The 15,207-nt window shown below is 37.1% G+C and overlaps 3 protein-coding genes across 3 annotated transcripts; all 3 read left to right on the top strand.

The window, feature by feature from the left end:
• Nucleotides 1–283: 283 nt before the first annotated feature.
• On the top strand, nucleotides 284–1,771 carry PCOAH_00016230 (KIR protein; the record flags this gene model as incomplete). Its single annotated transcript, XM_020058432.1, has 1 exon — nucleotides 284–1,771. The coding sequence occupies one exon, from the start codon at nucleotides 284–286 to the stop codon at nucleotides 1,769–1,771; it is 1,488 nt and encodes a 495-aa protein (XP_019913937.1).
• An 8,002-nt stretch (nucleotides 1,772–9,773) lies between these two features.
• On the top strand, nucleotides 9,774–11,200 carry PCOAH_00016220 (Uncharacterized protein; the record flags this gene model as incomplete). The annotated part of the gene is made up of 2 exons (XM_020058431.1): nucleotides 9,774–10,476; nucleotides 10,932–11,200. 2 exons carry the CDS (start codon nucleotides 9,774–9,776, stop codon nucleotides 11,198–11,200), a joined length of 972 nt encoding a protein of 323 aa, XP_019914049.1.
• Nucleotides 11,201–12,540: 1,340 nt separating this feature from the next.
• Nucleotides 12,541–14,180, top strand: PCOAH_00016210 (Uncharacterized protein; the record flags this gene model as incomplete). Its single annotated transcript, XM_020058430.1, has 6 exons — nucleotides 12,541–12,570; nucleotides 12,719–13,351; nucleotides 13,499–13,599; nucleotides 13,704–13,749; nucleotides 13,897–13,937; nucleotides 14,033–14,180. The coding sequence occupies 6 exons, from the start codon at nucleotides 12,541–12,543 to the stop codon at nucleotides 14,178–14,180; spliced, it is 999 nt and encodes a 332-aa protein (XP_019914160.1).
• Nucleotides 14,181–15,207: the final 1,027 nt, after the last annotated feature.

The following is a 15,207-nucleotide window of genomic DNA, read 5'->3' as shown; positions in this document are numbered from 1 at the left end:
ATGAACAACATACTTCAGCATAAATTTATTACATGTACACAAAAGTGTATGCCTAGGAAAAATGGCACCAACAAGAAGAAGAGTAGCAAGAATACTAATGGTAACTTCCCGTTCAGCATGACTATATCAGTGTGCGCATATTACCTTATGCATATTGTGTAATATAATGTTGAAATAACACATGTGGTCATATAGAGAAAAATATATATATACTCATATAATTCGCCTATTATATTTTCAGGGAGCAGGTACAGATGAGTTACCCTCCGAACTGAAGTATGAAATGTTCAAGGACAGTAAGAGTGGAACATGTACTGCAAAGGACAGTCGTCCAGTGTGTAACGAAACACTAATAGGAAAAGTGAAAGCGGGATTAAGGAAGTTCCAAATTAATAATGGTGATGATAAATTAGCAAAGGAAATAGTGGGCAATTGCCATTACGCATGTAACAGGGAGGAGACCGACTCCAGTGGTAAGTGGTGTTATTTGTTTTATTATTGGTTAGGGAGTACAATAAAAGGGAACCTAGGGAATCAGCATTCTTACACACCTGATAAGGTCATGAAGGCAATTTACCAGGAGCTGCAGGGAAAATGTGAATGTAATAATGAGTGCACTAATTTGTACGATGATATTAGTAGTTGGCAAACTTTCGAGGAGGGTAAGAAGCTATTTGATTACTACTATAATAACAGTGCTCTGCCGGGATACCCGGATTGTGACAAAATTATCTCCGGAAGGAAATATACGAAACTGAGGAGCGATGCTGAAGAAGCATATGATACTTTAGATGGTATTTGTGATAGTAGTAATCGTGATAAATACTGTACGGAATTTCGTGCGAACCGTGATCAATGGAACCCACAGAAACTACCAGAACCAAAGTGCAATAATGAACGGAAGCCGAAGGAAGACGAGGAGGATGAAGTGGACAAATTCTTACCTTCAAGTAATGCATACAAAACTTTAGAAATCAGCCAAAAACTGTACAAGGCGGAAGCTCTTGTTAGCATAATAGAGACCTATATAAGAAGTGCAGTGCACAATCATACAGAAAATCCTAATTGTATAGATGAAATTGCAAGTGCCTGGTACTGTGTTAACATGGTAATAAGTAAGCAGAGTACATATAGTAAGGACGAACGTTGTAATTTTTTTTACTACTGGCTGGGACACATGTTAAATGGGAAACTGAAGAATACTAGTAAATTCGGTGAAGTTATGAACGAAATATACGCAGGATTGTCTCAATTTACTGATGAAGACGTGTGCCCGAAGGTACAAACTAATATTGACATCACGCTCTTTAATAGAAGGAAAATAGTATTCGATTACTGGTACAATTATAAAACCATGCGAACACAGTGGGAGTCCCCCGAGTTCCATTGTGATAGTAGTTATAAAGCATACTTTGACCGAGCTCTTTCAGCGTATAATGATGTACAAACAGATTGCGACAATAATGAGAAGAATAAACATGGTTCGTACTGTTTGAAATTTAGCGGACAGTATGGGGACTATAATCCTCATATATTAATAAATGGAAAATGTACTAATCCACCTAAACGGAAAGAATACTTGGTAGCACAGGATCAACCACAACAAGAAACTCCACCTGCAGAAGGAACATCCGGAGCTACCACTGGTGTAGTAGGTACGTGTACTCAGACAGAGGGGAAAAAAAAGGAAGAAAAGAAAGAAAAGAAAGGGTTTAGGATTCCACGTTTAAGATTCTGCTTTTCAGGGTGTAAGGACAACAATGTGACCTGATGTTTAGCTGTTTTAGGGTACAAGGACAACAATGTTGCCTGTTGTTTAGCTGTTTTAAGGTGTAAGGAAAGCAATGTGACCTTCTACATAGCTATTTCAGAATGTAGGAACAAGAATTTGGCCTGTTGTTTAGCTGTTTCAGGGTGTAAGAACAACAATGTTGCCTGCTTGTTTAGCTGTTTCAGGGGGAGGGTGTGCGCCCAAGGGGTGGATGCAAAGAAAAAGAAAGAATAAAAAAGAGAATAAAAAGAATAATAAGGATAAAAAGAAAAAAAAGAAAAAAAGAAAAAAAGAACAAAGAGAAAAAAGAAAAAAAATAATAAATAAATAAAAGTAAAATACGCTAAGATTATTTTATTTGCCTATTCATTTTTCAGCTGCAGCAGCAGGATCAAGTGCTGGAAGTGGTGCTAGCATCGCGCCTGCTGCTGTGTCTGCCACACTGCCTATAGTAGGACTTCCAACAATCCTGTTCTTTTTGTATAAGGTAACAATTATAATTATACATTCAAAATATGAATAGTAGTGCCTTTTTCTAGCATTTTATTCATATTTATTCATATTTTTCCTCTCTTTTTAATTTAAAGAAGTGAATATAGAATGAGCAATAGTGCACGCAATTTATGTTTTCACTATTTCTTTATTCCTTACGGCATCGCCTTTTTTCCTCAGTACACTCCATTCTCCTCTTGGATAAGCAACACCTTCTTTGGTGGAAGGAACAACAACAATAAAAGAAGTAGAAGAAGATGGTCAACCGAGCGCAATTTTACCACGCTACCAGACGATTCAACAGAATATGGGACAGAATATTCCACAGAGAGTTCAATAAATGATTCCATGGAAGAATCGACTGTGTATAATATGCAACCTGTACGGAGAACGAATAATAAACAACAGCAACAAAGGCAACAACGGAACATAGCTTATCCCCGTATGTAATACGTTATACGTACACATCGTCTATATATGTAATACGTCACACATACACATCGTATATAACATCGCAATGTAACATTGTATGCGAAGCTCTTCCATTAATTAGAAGGAGTACATAATGTTCGTTCCATTAATTTTAAGTAGTATATAATGTTTATACTATGAAAAATTACACTTGATATATAGAACCTACCCTGGAAGAACTATAATAATGTATAGTACCTTCATATATAAAGAAAGTGCGAATGTCCCCATTGCACACATAAATTGCTCAATAATTCATGAATAGACCACTCTTACTACATATATACATAAATGTATTTAATTAAAAAGAAAGTAAAAAAAAAAAAATAATATAAAATAAAAATTGAATTAATTCATAATATTAGAAAAAAAAAAAAAAAAAAAAGGGAGAATAAAATGAATATAAAGAAATGAAGGAAAAGGAATCGGGAAAAAAAGAAAAAGAAAATAAAAGAATGCAAAAGGGGCGTACATGATCATTTGCACAAGCGAATATAATTAACGAACCTATATTACGTAATTTAACCTTGCGACGCTCACGTAGATTTGCTCGCTAACCCCATTTGATTAGACCCCCCCTTTTAATGATATGTAAATTTCACTCTCATGATTGCGTGATATAGGTGGGGGGTGTTAAAACGGTTGAAAAATTGGAAAACGCTTTAGTGGGGAAGAAAAAAAAAAAGGGGGAAGCACAACCAAATAAGCAACAACCCAAATAAGGAGTAACCAAATAAGAAGCAACAACCACCAAATAAGGAGCAACCACAAGAAAAAAAAAAAAGAGGACTTACTGCTAAAAAAAGGGGACTTCACTGCTTACTGCTTCTTTTTTTGCGCGCAAAGTTGCCACTTTTCCTAGCCCCCACCAACACATCACATGCGTGCTTCTCCTCCTTCGCAAAAAAAAAAAATGAACTGTGTATCAATTACACAAATTTTTACCATGTCCGATGTGTGTTAGTAAAAAATATATGTGCTACAGTTCAACAGTGTAAAAATTCGGACGCGCACAAACACATGGTTCCCCACTTTTTTTTTTTCGCAATTTTTTATGTGTGACAAAATTTATATTAGGGCAATTTTTTTTTGGACAATTTTTTTTTTTTTTTCGCAATTTTCTCTGTGTGACAAATTTATATTTAGGGCATTTCTTTTTTTTTTTTGCACAATTTTTTGGACAATTTCTTTTTTTTTGTGCAATTTTTTCTGTGTGACAAATTTGTATTAGGGCATTTTTTTCTTTTGGACAATTTTTTTTTTTTTTTTTTTTTTTGTAAGAACACACTCTTTTTTTTTTTGCGGAAAACAGCATATGTAATGTGGTGCTTCGCTTTATTAACTTTGCGCAGAAAAAAAAAGCAGTGAAAAGCCAAGCCCCTCCTTTTTTGGGGGGACGCTTATCTTAGCAACATCTGTGTAAACTAAAAAAAAAATTTTTTTTTCCCGACTTATATTAATTACACATGAATGTAAACACGTTACAATAACACAGAAAAAATTAAAAAAGGAAAAAGGAAAGGAACAAAGGGAAGGAATGCCTTTGTAACCTTGTACACTATATATGAACTGTGCTTAGTGTTATTTATATCACCCTCCCTCCGAGGCGGAGAGGGAACATCACATTTAATGGTACACATCACATACGATACTTCAAATACGTCCATAACTTATATTTTTGCGCTGTGCCCTTCCATTATTATTGTTATTTGCCCTTGGTGGTCGTTCGTCATATATAGTAGATCCATCTGTCGAAGTTGCTGTTGTTAAATTTGATGACGAACCTACTGTGGTAGTTCCGTATTCTGTAGATCTGTCCATAGAATCATCCTCCGAGAATTCGTTTAATTCCTGTCGTACGAATCTTTTTTTCCTGCTTCCAGTGCTTCCGGAGGGGGTTCCACGTATTCCAGAAAATAAATTGGTATACTAATAGGAAAGGAAAAGAAAGGGGGTGGGAATATATATAGCATATACACACACACACATACATATATATATATATACGTATATATATATTACATATATTCCTATATATATATATAGGTATATGTATATGTATGTATACATACCTTTTTTAATAGAGAAAACGAACATACAGAAAAAAAAAAAAAAATAAATAAATAATAGAAATAAATATGTTATTATTTATATACTTCTAAGTGTGTAGTGAGGTAATTATAATTGTTACTTTACTTACTTTATATAAGAAGAATGCCAGTGCTGGTAATCCTACTGCAGCTAATGCACCAGACACAGCAGAAGGGACGATGCTGCTAGCACCAGACTCTTCACCAGGATCCTTTCTGTGACTACCACCACTGTCACTACCTCCCTTTCCTTCTCCACCACCAACATGATCCTTTAAATCGGCATCACTAAAGGGACCGCTACTGCCGGCTTGATTTGGATTAGGATTTGGTTTGGATGTTTCAATACATTTCAGTATTGATAGTTTGTCGGTATCACAGTATTTTTTATTCTTCCCATTTTCTCCTTCAAACCATTTACAGTATTTATTATTTCCACGTGTTCCCCTTTCTGGACACTCTTTTCTCACGGCTTCGCACGCTTCATTAATTTTCTGTAGATAAATATTACATGCATTAATGCATTTTGACTCAACATTCTTCAATAATGTTTGTAATGTACTGTAATCATAGTAATAATCATATACTATTTTCCTATTCTTGAAAAGGTCCTCGTTCATATTAGTGTCCCCGTATATACTGTTACAATTATTCTGGGACCCACTTGTCAATTTTGATTTCGCCAGATGTAGGTAAATTGTCTCCATGGCTGTTCCTAGTGAGTTGGCACTTTTATTTCCATCCTTTACTTCATTCTTTATTTTATCCCCTAACCAATAATAGAAAAAATCACAATATTCCCTATTCGCAGAGTCGCTGTCCGCCCTTGTACACGCGTAACAGTAATTATTTACAATTTCATTGGCATAATGGTCAACTGTTGTGTTCGAGCTTAATGCTCTCCTAACTAAATCTTCTATTCTACTCTGCTCCCCCCGAGGTTCCCATTGATTACACTCTATCCCCTTGGCGTTAAACGCAGCATACTTTAATTTTGAGGGTAATGTCTGTAAACATTGTCCATCCTACAAAATGTAAATTAAGATTGAATAGAACATATATAAGGAGGAGGACGAGGTGGAGGTGGGGGTATTTCCATGTATTTTTTTTTTACATTTTCTATTGAATTATGATGAACACATGAAGAATATTATTATATATATAGTAGTGGTAGTGCATCCACTTTTAAATAAAAGAGAACAAATTCCCACGTACTCCGTCTCCTACCGTCATTGTTCATATATATTCCTTGTAAATGTAGCAAATTTATATTCAAAAATGTTCTCTATACATTCGTATAGAGTACATATATGTAAGATCTTTCCCCTGTTCCATAATGATTACGGATGAACAGTTGTATGATCGTTGCACTTGGTTTATAATTATAAACGGAAATATATCAAAAAAAATCCATGTTCACAATATTATATATACTGCTCATTTCTTATGCAACTATAATATATTACACATTCATGTATATCAGGTCATCACATACACATAACTAATACAGAAGTATGAACAAGTTTAAGTAAGAAATTGCAAAGTAAAGAAAGGGAAATTTCAAGCCCTTATACATTCCTTATTTTCATTATGGCATTATATTATGTGTGACTAGTCAGCACACCATATTATTATTTATATATACTTCCATTATTACATGTATATAGAGAGGAATGCAAATTTTTTCTTGACGAGAAAAAATGTTAGCACATATTATACATTTTCGGTTTTATTACTGTTCAAAAGAGGGAAGTTAATTAAAAATTGTTAACAAATATATTGTGCAGTTCATATAGAGATTATTTACATCCCCCCCCAAATGTGCATATTCATCATTATTCAATAAGTGAAGCGTCCACATATATACAATAAGTGATACATAAATAATGAAAAAAATTACATTAATTACATGTGAAGAACAGAAGGTTGCGAATCTGTATCATCATATCTTACATGACATTTTCCCCCTTTTCTTTCATGATTGTTGAATAATAATAATTCCTCCCTATTTTTTCCTTGCTCCCTGATAAGTGTGCTGTAACTCATTTCATACATGTACAGTGTACACTATATTATATAAGCCACTACGACCATAATGCATATTATACATGTATATTAAGGTAAACGCTCCTTTTCATCTTTTCTCTTTTATTTTACACTACTAGGAAGATTCAGAAGGGTAAGGAAAGTACAAGAGACTACATGATCTAAAGGGATGAAATGGACCTCATAGGCCTAATGATCATTTTATTGTTTCATTATTTGAAGGCTTTAAAGAATAAAAGGGTTCTTGGAGAAATACTTTTAAAAAAGCTAAGATGCTTCAAAAATGCATATGTTTTTTCTTCTTTTCTGTGATGGCTACTATTTTTTAATGTACATGAATGACTATAAATGTATGCCACCATTATCACCATTTATAAATTTATATGTTATAACACATAGGTGAGTAAAAATAAATAGAAAAATTCAGTTCAAAATGTTATAAGCGAAAACTTCACTCCTCAAATGGAGTGTAAGAGTTGTACATAGAATATAAGAAACATATAAACAAAAAGATAAATGGGCTTAGAGTTCAGGTTTTAGGGTTTAGCATTAGGGTTCAGACTTCATTTTTCATTGGTGAGGTTTTCATATTTCGGGATTAGCATTTAGGATGTAAGACATTAGGGTTTAGCGTTTTAGCCTTTAAGTTTCAGTGTTTAGGGTTTAGGATTCAGTGTTCAGGGTTTAGGGTTTAGGATTCAGTGTTTAGGGTTTAGTGTTCAGTGTTTAGGGTTCAGTGTTTAGGATTCAGTGTTTAGGGTTAAGTTTTTGGGGATCAGTGTTTAGGGTTCAGTGTTTAGGGTTCAGGATTTAGGGTTCAGTATTTAGGGTTTATTGTTTAGGGGTTAGAGTTCATGATTCCGTGTTTAGTGTTTAGGCTTCAGGGTTTAGAGCTTCGAGTTTAGGGTTCAGGTTTTAAGTTTCAGAATTTAGGGTTAAGGGTTTAGGGTTTAGGGCTCAGGGTGTAGGGTTTAGGTTTTAGGTTTCAGGGTTTTGGTAGGAAGGGTTTTGTTCCTAAGGAACAGGTTGCAAGTTCAGATTCCGGGTTTAGGGAGGAAGACTTTCTTCCTAAGGAACAGTTTCAAAGTTCAGATTTCGGGTTTAGGGAAGGAAGACCTTGTTCTTAAGGAAAATGTCCCTATGGAGCAGGTTCCAATGTTCAGTTTCCGGATTTATGGAGGAAAACTTTGTTCGTGAGGGACGGCTTCCAAGTTCAGGTTCTAGTTTTAGGGAAGGAAGACTTTGTTCCTAATGAGTAGGTTTTTGAGGAAGGTGTTCCTATGGAACAGGTTCCATGTTCAGATTCCAGGTTTAGGGGAGGAAGGCTTTTTTGCTGAGGAAAATGTTCCTGAGGAGAATGTTCCGAGTTAAGATTCCGCGTATGGGGAGGAAGACTTTGTTCCTAAGGAACAGGTTCCTTACGAGCACATTGCATAGGAAGGAAAAGTTTGTGGCCAAATTATGGATGCTAATCCTTTGGCAATGCTGGTGGTGTTTGAGAAATGTGTGTTAAATGGAATAAAAAAGATATATGTGTGTGTGTATGATAAAGGAATTGTATATTTAGATCATTTATTACAAAATGTTTGAAAAAGCAAAGAAACGGTGTGCAATATTATACTTCACACTTTATATTATGCTTATACATAAAAAAAGATATGCTCTCTGAGGGGGTCATTGCACTTTTGTTTGTTCCTGTTTTTCCTAAATTTAATAAATCTTGTTTTGCAAGCATGTAACCAAGAGTTTGATTTTTCTTTTTTTCTTTTCTTTCAGAGCATATCTGTATAATGTAATATTCATATTACTATATGCATGTAAAGAGTTTTCATGCATGATTTCATAATACAGATATAAGTTTTTGTTTTATTTTTGATCCTGGAAAAATTTATTAGGTTCCGCGTTTTTTTTTTTTTTTTTTTTTTTGTTGACATTGTGACGCAAACACAAGGAAGCATGCAAAACGTTTTCCCATTAAGCACAAATTGGTTACCAAATCGATCGGTGAAATTAGCGCAACACAGGCAGTTGTCCGTAAAAAATAACTACTGAAAATAGGGTCCCTTCTTTGTTGTCGCGCTTATACACACGTAGCGACTGTTGGAAGGGGAAAAAAAAAATATCAACTTGGGTGATGCGACATAAGTGGGAGTTCCCCCCCACGTGATGCTCCACTTTGTTTTTAAAGCACCCCCCTTTTTCACCATTCAGTGTAATTCCCTGCAGGCGTAGGGGAAGTTATCGAAGAGAGCCTCCCCACGGAGGGATGCTGCTCATCATTCTGCGTAAATTCACGCACATCAAAAAATCAGGAAAAGGAAGGGAGCTGCCCACTCTGTTACACATTACTGAGCAGCACTGTAAAAAGTCACAACTGACGTAGGTGTTAGTACGCAAGCGTATAAGTAATGAAATAATTCTTCGAATAATCACGTAAAGTATAATAATATAGCGTACGGATAATGAATGTATAAAGAATTTTCCATTCGTTTTCCCTGCCCATTTTGTGGTTCTTTACACAGAGGTACTCCTATTTTCCACTTAATTATATACAAGATAATTTCATTAAATATATATAGTTGGTCATTGCTCCTTGAGAACTTAGCAATGTGTACAAATGGGATAAAGAGATAAAATCTAATGTGATTCCATAGTTATTGTTCGGCATATGCAGCTCCTACATACGTATTGTACATAAATATGTAAAGGACAAATTCCAATATAGATCCATTATGAACCGAAATATGTACACACATAAATCATGGTACGGCCGGAAGGAGTACTACACACATTGGTTCCTATTCAAAGTGAATACACATATGTTGTACATGTAGTTCATCATATAAATTTCAATAAAAAAAAATAAGGAATACGTATATATACTTTGTCAATGGCATTTGTAGATGGACTACGAAACTCTGTTATATTCAGAATTAGTGTATAAAATGCTCGGGAGTGGGATCTTTAACCATTCGCCATATGCTGCGAATAGTGATTTAGGAAAGAAGTTAAATAAAGGTTATAGTATCCGACGTTTTGCTGGCCAAATTATGGACGCCTTGTTCTTAGTATCTGAAGTTAGGAAGGGGGATCAGTCTGATGATACACCCTGCTACTTTTTCTATTATTGGCTGGGGGATATGATAAATACGAATGATCCACGGAAGGACTTCTCAACTCTTATGAACGACATATACAGAGCATTGAGTGAAATTAATGATAAATGTAAATGTAACCCCCTAGGTCACCACAGTAGCTGGGACAAATTCAAAAAGGAAAAGGACAAATTTGAATTTAAACAGGACTATGAGCCAAATAATGATAAATTACGGAAGTATTATAATTCCTGTGGTGAAGCATATCATGCGGGCCAAGGAACATTGCCAACTGTTCCCTCTAATGTGCGTCAGGAATGTAAAAGTGGTAATAGTGTGGCATATTGTACCAAGTTCATAAAGATATATGGGGAACAGTGCGAGCAGAATTCATCAGGATTAATATGCCCTAAACCTGTTGCTGATAAACCAGCAGCAGTACGTCCTCCCGTAGCTGCTGCCGCTGCAGGAGCTCGGGAAGGAGTTCTATCAACACCAAGTGCAGGATTAGGTAGAAGTGCAGATAGTGAACCTTTCCCAGGGAAGGAATCTGTAACATGTATGGGAGTAAAGAAACTCTCAATATTTATAAGGGAAGTGAAGGAGAGGTGTTCTTCCATCACCACCCTAACACCACACTCTAATAATACACCACACCACACTCGAATAATACCACACCACACATCACCCTAATCACCATCACTACATCACCACACTAAAAATCATCTAAAATAACCATCACTACATCATCACCACACTAACACAACCTTCCTTCCACCCCCTAACACCCTCTTCCCCCTGAACGTTCTATAACGCTTAGTAAAGAGGTGGACAGAAGGTCTAAGGAAGGAAGGAGGGTCTAAGAAGGAGGAAGGAAGGGATCTAAGGAAAGGAAGGAAAGGAGGAAAAAAAGAAAAAGATGAAAAAGGATTACATTGAAACCTTTTTTTTTTATTTATTTTTTAGTTCCAGATAAGGAAGGAAAAAAACCCACCGCAACACCGAAGAAATCTTCTGCTGGAGATGACTTCGACTTAGGAGACGCCGTGGTAGATGGTAGGGTGGATGGTGTCTCTGGTGGAGAAGGAAAGGGAGGGAGTGATGGTGGTGGTAGTCACAGAAAAGAAGGTGAAGAATCCCCCGGTAGCAACATCGCCCCTGCTGCTGTGTCTGGTACATTAGTTTCATTGGGGCTTCCTGCAGTTCTTTTCTTTTTATATAAGGTAGAACTATAATTACAGTTGTCATTACAACTATAATTACAATTGTACATTACAATTATAATTATAATTACAATTATAAATAGAAACATATATATATATTAGTTATTTTATTTTCATGTCTATTTAAAAATGAATGTTTAAAAATAAATGCTTAAAAATGGAATGCTTAAAATGTGAGCAGTAATATACATATATATATTCTGTACACGCATATGTGCTTACCTCCTTCTCCCTCTTCTTTTTTTCCCTTCCTTTCCTTTCTATTAGTATACCAATTTATTTTCTGGAATACGTAACACCCTCTCTGGTGGAAGCGCCACTAGAAGCAGGAAAAGCAGAAAAGGAAGATCAGCAGTTGAAAGCGATTTTGATTCTCTAACAGAAGAGACCTTAACAACATTATATTACACAGAAGCACATTCAACAATAGCAGATTCCACAGATGAGTCTACCGCATATGGTGAGCCACCAGGAAGAGGATGGAACACACCGAGTCGCCGGAATATTAGTTATCAACGTATGTAAAACAACACAACACACACACATTTGTGTGTGGAATGTAACACATCGTAATGTAATGTTCTTCCTGGAGGAGCATAAATAGCCACAGAGTTTATACAGCGTACGAACAGAAGGATTTTTCCTTTTTAACATTTCCTTTTTTTTTACTTTCTCTTTTTTGTATTGTTATAAGGTGTTTGTGTCAATGTGCAATTAATATGAGCCAAAAAAGATTTCTTCACTTCATTCGGACTTGTTTGGAAATTTTTTCTTTATTGAAGAGTTAAAAAATGCTTATTTATTCTGTTATAAAATTTTTATCTTTAAAATTTTATTTCTTTTCTTTAAATATTTTTTCCTTTCTTTCTAAGGTCCAACTATGGACATTTGAAAAAAGTACTCCACACTGGGCGTATCCGCAGTGGTTCGCCCTTTCTTTGCCTATTTTATGCTGCTTATTTTTGCCTCGTCGGCTTTTCTTTTTTCTTTTTCTTTTTCTTTTTTTTTTTCCTTTTTTCCCTTGTCGCAATGCATCGCGCGCTTCTTAAAAAAAAAAAATTGTCAATTTTGTCATTATGATCAAGAAAAAAGGGCTCAGTGAAAGAGACTCCCCTCCCCCCAAAAAAAAAAAAAAATAAATAAATAAAAGAAAACAAAACAGAATGACCACGTTATATCACTCATTAGTGATGTATTCTCAACATTGAGAATCATGCGCAGATCTATGGAGGGGATTAAATGAACAAAGCACAAGTGGCTCATATTTGTATTCACAAACTGGATTACCTGAACGAGGAGATACCAACCCGCTGGCCCCCCTATCCAAAGCGTCGTATCAACTAAGCAGTGCCATGGGGAATTTCCTCGGGTTAAAGGAAAACGTAATGAGCAGCGTGGTGTTACCTGTACATGTGTGCAACACTGTATGTGCTTATTTGTTTCTCTCCTTTGAAAACCTTTCCAACATGCGCCCACATGATGGACTCATTAAATACCCCCCCCCTTTTGCCACTCACTTCTCGTGTGCAGAAATATAACAAGACCAACATAAACATATTTGAGAAGAGATACGGCTATAACCTGAACGATCTGCACAGCTACGTCTACAAAATCAACCTGCCTCTGAAGCCGCGCTATGTAGGCTATGTACTACAGGAGAAGGGGAAACGGGCAAGTGGGGAACCGCCCGATGGAGATACACCCAATGTAACTTCCCCCCCTGATTGTGAGGCCGACAGTATGGGTGACGCCTCGGAAGTAAGCCAACCCCCCCCAGTGGATATATACAATCGATACGACAGAGATAGCCTGCACAATTCAAGCAATATTTATCAAAATAAATTAAAAATAAATGAGAAGAAGGGGGAGCAGAAGGACCAGGAAAAGTACGAAGACATGTATGTCCACATGTCGTATGATAAGAAGTACATATACGATGAACATAAAAATAATATTTACGCAGAGGACAGTATTTATAATTATGTCTCGAAAAAAAGTCCACAGTTAATGCCACAAAAAAAAGGAAGCGTAAAAAAGACCTACGCAAATTTGTGCTTAAATTACTACAACAATCTGGACACCTGTATGATTAAGAAGTATCAGAAAAACGTCCAAAACAGGAAATATAAATTTACACGCCTGCACACGTGCAAGCCACACTACGTAAGATGATAAGCTGAAAAGGGGAAAACATCCCACGCGGCTCAGCGCGTAAACTGATTAACACGCTTAATTCAATTAATACGCTTAAAACGATTAAACCTGATTAGCCGGATTAATATATTTCTTTTTTTTTTTTTTTTTTGCAAGATCCTCTTCTCGCGCTGCGTAAAATACAGAGACAGAAAGCTCATGAACGAAATAAAAAAAGTGGAGCTCAACTATTACAACTCCCTGAGCAGGGACAGCAGGTGAGGGATTCGCCAAGAAGCAGCGCCAGGCGGATTACTACAGATCGCCTGCACATTTGCGGGCGTCACCTCCTTACGTACGTATCCACCCTCACCCCCCGCAGATCGCTTTACCTGAGCGAGTTCACCACTAACTTGAGTTACCACGAGGTAGGCCCCCAGTAGAACCATCCAAGGCGTGCACAGCGTTACCACTGTGCCATGTCCGCCTGCGTGTGGGTCAATCCACGTGGCCGTCGTAACACACTTACTCGTGTACTTATTGAAAACACCATCTCATCCTCCCCTTTTTTGTAGTACCTAATTAGCAAAATGCACGACGGAGTGGAAAAGATAAAGTAAGCACGCGGCAACAGCGGGGTGTGTACATTTATACGAATGTACGTACACATATGTACTCATTTTTTCGTCTTCTTTTTTTTTCCACCGTTAGGATCAAGAAGGAACTGAACGAACTACGGGAGAGGTACAACCACATCGTAAAATATGCGGACGCAGGATTTACAGAAGCGCCCAAGTTTGAACCCCCCCAGGGGAATACCTACATAAGTGAGAAGAAGTACGTGCTGCTAAACGTATAATGCGGGGGGATGGTCGAATGGACCGAAGTGGGGGCATCAGCAGGGGTAAAAGTAAGGGGACCCTCCTGTGAAAAGGAACTCATTCGATTTTGCAAAACCCCACTTGTTGCGTTGCTTTAATTTTTTTTTTTTTTTTTTTTTTTTTTTTTTTCTCACTGTGGTGAATCTGCTCATTTGTCGGGATTGTACATATGTTTCTTTACTTTATTGCCATTTTTTATTTTCCAAAAAGTTCACGAGGTAAGGTGTGTAGGCTTCGTCTTCACACCCCCATTCTGGGGACTCCAACCAGTTGGTCCAGCTCAATATGTACTTATATGCCATGTCGGGGGTGGCAGTGATGAATCAGTGGAGCATCCCTGCGTCTGTGCACACCCGAAAGAGGACTCCTCAAGGAATGTCATATATTCGGTTGGCTACATCTTATCTACATGTCTTCCCCATTGGTAGGAGGAATATAGCAGGACGGAGAAGCACCAAAATGGAAAGGACTATTTCCCATTTTTGCGTTGTGTTATGGTTTTTTTTTTTTTTTTTTTTTTTTTTTTTGCTTCTGTTCGGCGTATGGCATATAGGGTCATATAACGCGATCACCAATGTAAGGAGGACGATTCGAAAAATGACAGTGTGTGTTTGTGAGGGGTTAGCCTAGGTGATCTTCCCTGTTGCAGCCCTCCCACGTTGCTTTCGTAGCTTAGAAGGTCACTCGTTTGGGGGTTACATACGGGGAGGGGTAGCGAATGGAATAGGGACGACGCGGTGGGGAGAAGCAGTAAAATCATGGAGGCCACTGTGTGTCGGAGAAAACCACGCTTGCGTGAAAAGTCCCAGCGTGACGGACGCGCTAACGGCAGGTGGGACAAAGGTACCTATGCTCCCCCCACAGACACATTAGCCACTTCACCCATTCGTTTTAATTCGTCTGCAGTTCTGCGTCATAGGTGGCGGATGGCACCTCGTCGAGGTCAGTATGATAAATTCCCCCCCGGAGGAGGCAGAAAAAAAAGAAAATAGCATCATAAAAACC

This window comes from Plasmodium coatneyi, chromosome 7, assembly GCF_001680005.1.
Source record: "Plasmodium coatneyi strain Hackeri chromosome 7, complete sequence".
Taxonomy (NCBI): domain Eukaryota; phylum Apicomplexa; class Aconoidasida; order Haemosporida; family Plasmodiidae; genus Plasmodium; species Plasmodium coatneyi.
This window is presented reverse-complemented; position numbering and strand designations above follow the sequence as displayed.